General features: G+C 46.0%; 1 protein-coding gene across 1 annotated transcript in view; it reads left to right on the forward strand.

Moving 5' to 3' along the window:
* LOC102372780 (kininogen-1-like) overlaps window positions 1-10,660 on the forward strand; it is a gene marked incomplete at its 3' end in the record, with an annotated part of 12,007 nt that extends 1,347 nt beyond the window's left edge. The window contains exons 2-4 of the mRNA XM_014527831.2: window positions 4,797-4,907; window positions 7,432-7,516; window positions 10,644-10,660. Of these exons, the coding sequence (XP_014383317.2) occupies window positions 4,797-4,907; window positions 7,432-7,516; window positions 10,644-10,660 (213 nt within the window). The remainder of the gene's footprint in view (window positions 1-4,796; window positions 4,908-7,431; window positions 7,517-10,643) is intronic.
* Window position 10,661: the final 1 nt, after the last annotated feature.

Raw genomic sequence — 10,661 nt, forward strand, 5'->3', positions numbered from 1 at the left:
TAATGTGATCTTCTCCTGAGAAGAGCTGCCAAATAACAAACTTAACCAATGATGGAAATATTTGGAATAAATTACCTGTGGATGGTATATGATTGGGGCTAGTTCTGAGTCACGTCTTTATCAAAAAAGACCAGGCGCTCTCTTAGTCAAACATGGAGAAGCTGATGTTGGAGGAAAAAAGGTCAGGCAGAATCTTTTGCCTCCAGTTTTTTCTGTGCACCATTAATTAAACAAGAGTATTTCCTCCCAAGGGCCACACAAAGACAGTGTTACTGGGACGATAATGGGAGGCATTTCTTTTCCTGGGAACAGCTTTCACATTTGTTTTCCTGCTACACTGGATTTCAGTATGACTCACTAGACTGTTTTACACACAAAGATCTCAAAGCACTTTACGCAGGCATGTTCAAGGTCATAAAGTGAGCTAGCAGCAGAAGTGGGACTACAATTTACATCTCCTGACACTTAGGCTCCATGTTTTCTATGCTTGATATCAGCCAATGTACGCTGGATGGACATGAAGGCAGGAGGGTCCAAGAGCCCCAAGGACAAGCTAATATTCACTAGAGCTGTGCGAAATTTCACCACAATTGTTTCGACACTATTTTGACCTGTTTTGAGGTCAAAACAGCGAAATCGGAATGAAACAGTTATGGTCAAAACAGCCTCGAAACGAAACAAGGCAAGTCAAAACATTTCGCCGTTTCAACGCTGTTTCAATGTTTTGCCCATAGGCTATAATAGGGAAGGTAATAAAGCCTATAACTGTTATTTCTGACCAGATTTGGATAAAACTTGTAAAATTGGTAGCCTCTTCTGAGGGCATAAAGCTTGCCAAGTTTCAAGGAGATAAGTGCAGGGGGTTTAGAGAAATTGCAACCCAAAATCTTGAGAGCCAAACTTGTCCCATGCGTTAAGCCACAGCAGGGTCAAAACTACAGGAATCCCAGCCCCTGCAGAGGCCACAGAGCCTGCAAGGTTTCAAGGAGATAGGTACAGGGGGTTCGGAGAAACCGCACCCCAAAATCCTGAAAGCTAAACTCATGTCACGTGTGTGTGTTAAGCTACAGCGGGGTCAAAACTGCAGGAAGGCTAGCCCCTGCTGAGGCCACAAAGCCTGCCAAGTTTTAAGGAGCTAGGTGCAGGGGTTTGGGGAAACTGTACCCCAAAATCTTGAAAGTAAAACTCACGTCACGTGTATGTCTTAAGCCACGACAGGATCAAAACTGCAGGGGTGGTGGCCCCTGCTGAGGCCACAAAGCCTGTCATGTTTCAAGGAGATCAGTGCAGAGGTTTGGGGAAACTGCACCTGAAGCTGCTGACTTAAGCCACGACAGGATCAAAACTGCAGGGGTGGTGGCCCCTGCTGAGGCCACAAAGCCTGTCATGTTTCAAGGAGATCAGTGCAGAGGTTTGGGGAAACTGCACCTGAAGCTGCTGACAGGCAAAACTTGTGACATGTGTGACAAGGTGCAGCAGGGTGAAAGGTGCAGGGATGGTGGCTCCTGCTGCAGCCACGACACCTGCCAGCTGTCGAGGAGATCGGTGCAAGGCTTCTGGGTTCTGGTGTCCTGCACCCCTAGCTGCTGACAAACAAAACTTGTGACACCGGTGCTTGTGGGACTGACTGTGTCTGTCTGGGGCAGTTGATTGTCTGTACTGATTCTTTCCTCTCCTTAGTCTGTGCTTTTGTAGGTGTTAAGCCGTGCTCGTTAAGTCATTATGTAGTAGCTAGTTACTGTGTACTGAGCTGTTCCCTGAGTGAATCACAATTGATTGGTAACTGGTAACACAGTAGCTGAGCAACCAGGCCTGCAGTAGTTCCCCGCCCTGCCCCACCAAGTGTCCCAAGACAGACACAGTTGCACAAGCACCCATGTCACGAGTTTTGCTTGTCTGCAGCTGGTAGGCTAGCATGCCTACAGTTTTGACCCCACTGTGTATTCGCACATACATGTGACACAAGTTTTTCTTTCAGGATTTAAAGTTTTATCCAAATCTGGCCAGAAATGTCAAAGTTATAGCCTGTTTCGACCTTCCCCGTTATATCCTATGGGCAAAACATCGAAACAGGGTTGAAATGTCAAAACGTTTTGATGGAACGAAATGGAACAGCCGTTTCGACTCAAAACAAAAGTTGAAATGAAACACAGTTGTGTCGAAACGTAGAAACGCTGGTCGAAACGAAACGCTTCCATTTTGCACACCCCTAATATTCACCATATTTTAGTTTAAACATGCACTTTATTCTAAAATATACATTTTTCTTGAAGTTGCTGCTTGTCTTAGTTTCTCTAGACACGCTGACTTAATGGCAAAAAAAATAGGAAGTAGAACTGAATTGTTACCTAGTCCAAGTGTGGTGTTGAGGGTGTAGGAAGAAAAGCAAGGGAGGGGGCTGCCAAGGTTGACAAGAGAGATTTCAGTAGCATACCTAGGGCAGGGTCACGGGGCACCCATCCTGGGGGCTGACTGTGAACGGGAGCCAGGATACCACCTACACCAGAAGTCTTTGTGGCACCAGGGTGGCCATAGGAGCCAAGCAGGACAGTACCACACAAAACAATGTATCTGGGGGGTGGGAAGTGAACGGGGGTAAGCAGAATGATGCTCTCCCTGCACCTGGGAGCCAATGCCAAAGCAGGCACAGCCCTGCTCCCAATATGTATGAATGGGGCGGGGGAAAGCGAACGGGACATCAGGATCCACTCTGAAGAACCCCGGGCACAAGAGAGCTGACACTGCTGATGCTATGAAGCGGCGGTAGCAGCAGTCCAGAAGATGAGATTTCCTGCCCCTCACCCGTGCTGCTGAGAGAACTCTGACATAAAAATTAAACCAATGAAGGATCCAGAAAAGTCCATTTGCTCCTTAACAGTCAATGTACATCAGCAGTATAGTTTTAGAAAACCGGTGGTAGGTATTCCATGGCCCAGGGACTGCAGCAGCTTTGTTATAATGCAGGACAAAATACAACAGAAATAAGAGAGACCATTGGGCCAAATTCTCCTCTCGCTCCCTCAGTGCATATCCAACATCACTGCACCATCAGCCACTTGGCTTCAGCGTGGCAGACCTGGAGATCTACTGCCACTTTGAGGCTGCAGGACTTGAAGGAAGATGAATGTAATCACCTGCAGGGGCAGACTCAGCTTTGGTGAAGTTGCCCCAGAATCTCTCGAGCAGGGCTTCCCAAACGTTTCCTCAGCTTGACCCCATTTATGACCCCATTTCTTCAGCATGGCCCCTCACCCCCTACCAGAAGCCCCCCACAGCCCCAGGTGCCCCTCACTCCCCACCCAAAGCTCCCTGGCCCTGCCAGTGCCTCTGACTCCCCACCCACAGCCCCCCACCCTGCCAGGTGCCCTAGGACCAGGGCCAACAGGCCCCTGCCCCTCCACCAGCAGCACCCGAGCCCCAGCTGCCACCCATGGGAGGCGTTAGCTGCTGCGGCCAGAGGGGAGGCAAGAGCCCGGGCTTCCCATCCCAGCCCCTTCCCTTGTAGGCAGCATTGCCGGAGTGGAGTCCATGTTGGGAGGATACAGGCTACTCAGTAAAGGATTGGGAGGCCCCACTCTACTGCCCATCGCAGGGGGCTCCACGTCCCAGTGGGTAAGACACAGCACAGGAAGGAGGGTGCACCACCATGGCTGCCAAGTGAGGTGTCCCCTGCTCACCTGGCAGCAGCATGGGCACAACTCTGCACTGCTGCCCCTGCCATGCCTCACCTTGGCAGACATGGTGGTGCCACACTCCCTCCACACTGGGTCCTGCCCGCTGGGCTGCAGAGGCAGCTACTGCCCAGAGCTGGTCCAACCTGGCTGCAGTCCCACATCCCACAACCTGCTGCGGGTGCAGAAATCTCAGGGGGCACATTTATCATTATCCCATCTGCTGACACGCCATTTGGGGTCACAACCTACTGTTTGGGAATGCTAAAACCAGTGATAATGTTGGTTTAACATCTCACCCATAAGCTGCATCTCACATGTTGCAGTGCCTCCGATTGCCATGTGATATCACTGATTTGCTACTGAGTTTGGGGCACACAGAGAAGTATCTATTACTGTATTATCAGCACCAATCTCTGCAGCCTGCCGCTGCTGCCAGGGTTTACCTGGAAAAGTTTCCCATCCTTCTGCTGACCTTGCTCAGCCCTGCCTAACTGATCGGTGTAACATCACACCCATAAGCTGCATCTCACATGTTGCAGTGCCTCTGATTGCCATGTGAGATCACTGATTTGCTACTGAGTTCGGGACATGCAGAGAAGTATCTATTACTATATTATCAGCACCAATCTCTGCAGCCTGCCGCTGCTGCCAGGGTTTACCTGGAAAAGTTTCCCATCCTTCTGCTGACCTTGCTCAGCCCTGCCTAACTGATAAAGTCCGACTCAAGCGCAGTCTGCCATGACAGCCCTGCAGACCGTTGAAATAGCAGCCCATATTTTCTTAATCAGAGTGCACAGACTACAAAGGAGTATTGAAAACATAACTGTTTCTCTTTCAACCTTCCTCCATCCGAGAGACAGTGTTTTGAACAGGCTCAGCAATGGGTAACGAGAACAAAGTCTGTATTCAGCAGGGTAAATTACAGCAGGGTAAATTCCTGGGTCAGAAAGATTTTAGAGATCAGCTCAGTGGGGACCAGTAGCTAATCTGAAGCCCATTTTACACCTCCTTGCTGGACACGGGTAAATTAACCTCTACTCTTTGAAATGTTCATTGCCTCCAATGCTCTGCTGTCTTATTAAGAGTACAAATGATGACTTCATGTTATTGTTTTTTTCCCAGGCAGGTCCTGGCGCACAGTTCTTTGTGAAGTATCAAATAAGAGAGAGCACTTGTGCCATTGGGGAAGGCAAAGCCTGGCAAGACTGTGATTACAACGCATCTGTGGAAGCTGTAAGTGGCTGCCCTCTTCTTTCAAAATTCTCTTTCTGAAAATAGCAATGTAATCCACCAGTTACCAGTCTCCTGGGGAAAGTGTGCAGTTCTGCTTGGAAAAGGGACTGTGCCAATGGCATTGTGGGGTTGTGTCTCAATAGGCTGGCAGAAAAGATGTGCTCATTCAAGTAAAAAATAGAAAGATGAAGCCGGGTTCCCTCACACTTATTCCTACCTGCCAGCCCTACAAACCCAACTTAGTGTGTGGGGCTAAAGACAGACATTCAAAAAGCCTGAGCCTGAATTGATTCAATCTTTGCAGGTTAGTCTAATGTGGATAGGCTAAATCAGTTTTGTAACCAGACAGACATCCAAGAAATGCAGGCACATGTCTGCAGTGGCTCAGGCTAGAACTGGGGGGTGCTAGAGCAGCTCCCTCCTTTCCTTCTACAGTGCTGAGCTGAGGGGGGCATGGCCATACCCAGGCAGGATGGTCTAATTAGGGAGGATTCTCCGCTTTCCTGAATGGCCCAGCAGGGGATGTTTATCACCCCTAAGTCTGTGATTATCACCCCATTAAGAAAACAACAGAGGGACATTACTAAATATCTGTTAATTCTGCCTTTGTCCGAGGTGCCACAGCTCGGAGGTAATCAGCATGTGGGCTGCTAGCTAATGCTGAGAGGTATCTGGGAGGGACGGGTGAATGCCTGCTTAGCAGCGAGTGGAGAGGAGTGTGGGGAGCAGAAGCCAGGCAGATGTCTGCAGAGACTACTGAAGCTGCAGCCAGGAAACAGAGGGGAGGGGCCAACCCTGTTGTGCAGCAGAGATCCCCACCCAGAGCAGAGAGCATGCCGGGATGCTGGTGGTATCTGGTTTATCTCAAACCAGCAAGGGGTCTGGAACAAACATTGCATAAACCGGTATGACCTAAATCAGTTAAGTCTGATACTCCATTCAACCAGGTTTAACTCAAACTGGTTTCAGCCATTCTCAAACTGGTTTATGTACACTGAACACCTGTTCTGTTACAAGTTTAAACCCGTTTCTGATCACTTAAACCTGTTTATGTGTAATGTCAGTCCCTAGCCTGGAAGTCAAGTCATGAGCTCTCTCTTTACATGCCATTACTGATAGAAAAAAGATTCAGCAGGCTGAGTTCTGCCCTCTGTGAAATCTGTACAACCTGTGTTGCCTTCAGTGAGATTGCACAGATGGAAATGCTTGGCATTAAGTGAATGTTTCTGTTTGTGGTGCCTGAGAAGGAACAGAAGCTGACTTATTCTCTTAGTGGAGTTGTCTTTGGAGGTCTGACAGGAGTAAAACGTAATCTAAAAGTGTTTTCATTGCCAAGCTCAAAGGATGCCTTCAAGGGCCAGACCTGCTGAGTAAGGCTGTGCGAAATTTCTCCGGCCATTTAATCTCGACACTGTTTCGACTCATTTTGAGGTTGAAACAGCAAAATCAAAATGAAACAAAGGGTTTCGAAACAGCCTCAAAACAAAATGAGGCTAGTCAAAACATTTCTAAAGTCAAAACCTTTCAACCATAGCACTGGGATGGGAAGTCAGTCCAGCTGGGCTAACTTCCCCTCTCCGGCCCGATCTAGTGCCTGGGACGGGAAGTCAGCCCAGCTGGGCTGACTTCCCGTCCCAGGCACTAGATCGGGCCGGAGAGGGGAAGTTAGCCCAGTTGGACTGACTTCCCATCCCCGGTGCTAGATCAGGGAGTACTTTTTTTTAACTGAAAATTGGGGATATTTTTAAATCAGAGAAAACCAGGATCCCTTCTTATGAGAGCAAATTGACTCCTGTACCAGTAAAAACCACCCTGGGTAGAAGAGGGGCAGAATATTCACCAGGAGGGCCTGGTGGCAGTACAAAGAATCTCAACCTTCCCTCCAGTGGAGACTTGCAGCCAGCCCGTCCCAGGGACAGGCTGTAAATAGGGAAGCCATAGGATTCAGTACACCTCAGTACCTGTTTGATTCATATTTAGCCCCTCCTCCAAGAACCTCAGGTCCCACCTGAATCACCGTGACGTGCTGTGAGCCCAGCTGCCCCATGAGACCCAGATTCTGTGCTAGCAGGGGGCGGCTTTAGCCCCTGTTTACGTTTGCAAATGAGGCATCCTTTATTTATTGAAATGTGTTCCCTGCATGCATTCCAGGTGCATTAGCTAATTAAGAAAGACAGTTTCAATATAATAGTAGAGATTCCAACATTTGTTAATCATAAAACAAAAGATACCTTTCATACTACCTGCTTAGCCCAGCTCCCGCTTTCCTGTGATCAGCCAACCCACCCCTTCCACAGCAAAACCTTGGACTAATTTAGACAGTAAAATTGAAACTCCTTCATGAACAACTATGATTGCTCATGTCAGCCTGTATTGCTCTTATCCGCTAAGCACAGGTTATGCTTGCCAACTGTATTCTGTTTCAACAAAATACCTCAGGAATATTTCCCAGCAGTATATGTGGTGCTAACTGGATTTCTGCATCAGGTACATTAAAACCAAATGGTGTCATCTGTGTTTGCAGGAAACAGGAGAATGTACAGCTGAAGTTTACATTGACAAGACCCAGAAAATCAGTAATGTTTCACAGGAATGTAAAATCATCCCAGGTATGTTATGGTCCAGGGGGACTTTAGATAAGCAAAGAGTAAAACAAATAAAAAAAGAAAAGAGATGGCAAGAGAACCTATATTGAGATTTTTTGGTAATTTTAAAGGAAGGAGCATTGCATCATTCCATTGAGAACCTCTTAAATCATTTATCATGGGCCACCATATATTAAAAATTAAATTCTGCTCTTCCTTCTTATTCATGTATTTGTTGTGTCAATGGTACACCAGCAGATTATTAGTAAAAATTGGCTTTGTGTAAAGAAACCCAAAGCATCTGACTAAAGTATCTCTGAAACCCTTAGCTCTCTACCAAATCAAAAAGGATTTTCACTGGCCTAAAGGCACATCTATGACCTAGGGATTGGCTTCCCTGTTGTCAAATTTTAAGTTTATTCACAAGTACTGAAATGACAAGAATCTTTGTTGTATGATGACATTGTAGTTTCTCATTGTCTTCCAGTTCATAAAGGGCTGTGCTCATTTTACTGAAACTTGTCCCAAAAAAGAGGCTTCACAGAGAAAAAAAATGAAAAAATGTATCCTCCAGCATAAATGCCTGACAATGGTGGAATCATCAAAAGATGGTGATATCATCTGAAAAAGGCCTTTTCAAAGGGCCTTGACTAGTCCACTTGATTGGCATTACACTGACTGCTTATAATCTACACATCCAGATGGATATCCATGGAATGCCTCTGGAATACATGCCCTTATTGGAAAAGAGTTACCAGGCTCGAATGCATCAGAGCTGGGGTTCTTTCTTTAAGTATCCAGAGGGATGTTCACACTGCAGTCATGGCAGTGATTGAAGCTAATAAACTTTAGGGACTGCTACCAATACAGCTGCAGCAGCACAGAGCTCATAGTAGGCTACCCAGCCAAGTACATACGAGTTTTGCAGCTTACCCTGAGCCCCATGTTCCTGTGGCTATATTACTAGGAATACCCAAGCCAGCTAGTTTAAAGCTAGCTTCAGTGTGTGCAGTGATTGCAGGATAGACAATCTCCAGGTTTTACTGCCAACTAAATCCTATTTGATTTCAGATGCATTTGCAGGGCAATGGTGACATCTAGGTGCCAGTAAAGTTAATGAGAAGTATGTGTATTCCATAATGAGAGGTAGGTGTGTTCCACAGAGGAGTCAAGTGAAGTATGCATTTGAGTCTCCACTTGGAAAAATAAAAATATAAATTTGAATTCAATATCTCAGCCAGGTAGCATGGGAAGCAGAGCTCTTTTACCAACCTGAGGAAAAAATGTACAAGTTTGTTCACAGCTCATGAAAAGAAATAAATCCATAGCCTCTTTAGAACAGGATGCATGCTGTGTCTTGCTCTGTCTGCTTTCTGACTGCTCACTGAAAATAGGATCGTGGCTTTTTGTAATGGATATAACTGCTTTGCCATGCCACTGGCAGGCAAGAATCTGAAGGGTCAGATTCTGCTCCGCTACTCTGATGTGAATCAGGAGTACCTACAACATGTACATGCTGGAGATAATCTGCATTGGCATTGAGAGCAGAATCTCATCCAGAGATTCCTGTGGAAAGAGGTCAATAGCAATGGGTTCTGCCTGGTGAATGATTTCACAGCTCAGTCTCTCATATGTGAGCACCACATTGTTCAGCCATTAATACTGGAACAGTTCTACCGTGTCCTTAAATTGTTCCACTGTAGCCAGTTTACATCAGGTGAGGATCAGGCCCACAAACACTACCTGAATTCCATCTAATACTCACTTTGATTTGCAAATTCACTGAATTATGAAATTAATTTATGCATTGAACTATGAAATTAATGCATGAAAATCCAGCCCATCATTATCAGGCAGGAAAGAGGGGTAATAGGATTAGTGGTAGGGAACACAGTCTAGAGCCTCCTCCATCTAGGTTGCTTAGTCAAAACCAGCCCAATTTGATGGTGCTTGAAAGTTGATTTTGCTGAAAACTGATAAACGCTTGGCTGCCTGTGTGAAAGTTAGAGGCAGTTCACACAATCTGTCTCCTGGGCAGCTAAACATAAACCTATACGGGAGCTCTGCATCATGGTGGCCCACCAGAAAAGCTGCCAGTTGAAATGTTAATGTTTGGTGGAGTGTATAAGATCTCCATAGATTATCCTCTAAAACCAGACCTCAGGGAAATTTCACTTTATTGCAACTCTAGCTGTGGTACCCAATGGCTTTTGCCATTCTCTTATCCACTGCTGATAAATGACATCCTTTCTCACACATCTTCAGAGCTATGTGTTATATTTTCTTGTTAAAATAGAGAACAGCCTAAAACTAAATCTTAGATTCCCAGACTCCAGAAATGTATGTGGCTCCAGATCTGGATCGCAATTTTGCTGTACTGAACCACAAGTTTGGGTTTTAGCAAATATAATGAACTTAGATCTAGGCTGTAAGCACTTGCAGTCTGGATCTGTATTTTGCTGTCCATTTGAGGGAGTGAAGATTCTTACTCCTTAAATCAAGGGAGATTTTGATAACCATCTTCAGCTATAAAAGGGTTGGTATAAACAGGGGAGTAAAACCTATTTTTTGTATCCTCTGGGGGGCAGGAAAAGTAATAATGGGCAAGATGGGAGTTTTAGGTTGTACGGTCGGAAGAACTTTCTAACCGTGAGGATGCTTAAATACTGAAATAAATTACCTAGAGAGGTTGTGGAATCTCCATCCTTGGGAGCTGTTAAGGGCAGTTTAGACAGATATTTGGCTGGGATAGTTTAGACACAGGCCTGGAGCAAAGCATTGGACTAGGTGGTCTCATGTGGGCCCTTCCAGTTCTCTCTGGTTCTAAGAGCTCATTTGTGCCTAGTAAGTAAGAAGCAAGGGGGTTTGGTGCTATCTTTTATTGGGCCAACTGAGCGAGATATTAGACATGCTTTCAGGACAAAGTGCTATTTTCCAGGTCCAGACTTCAGAAAGAGCACTTTGTGCCCAAAAGCTTGTCTAACATCTCTCCCAACCGTGCGGCTGATCCAACAAAATATATAACCAAAGAACCCTTTCTCCTGACATGTATCATTCACTATCTGGGATACAACTCTTCAGAACTACCCCAGTAAGTGAAGCTGTTTCATTGAGCAAAACCCATGATTTTTTTGGTTGATTTGTTTTCCAGCTGCAGGAAAAGTGACTC

Source organism: Alligator sinensis, unplaced genomic scaffold (assembly GCF_000455745.1).
Source record: "Alligator sinensis unplaced genomic scaffold, ASM45574v1 scaffold301_2, whole genome shotgun sequence".
NCBI classification, from domain to species: Eukaryota; Metazoa; Chordata; order Crocodylia; family Alligatoridae; genus Alligator; species Alligator sinensis.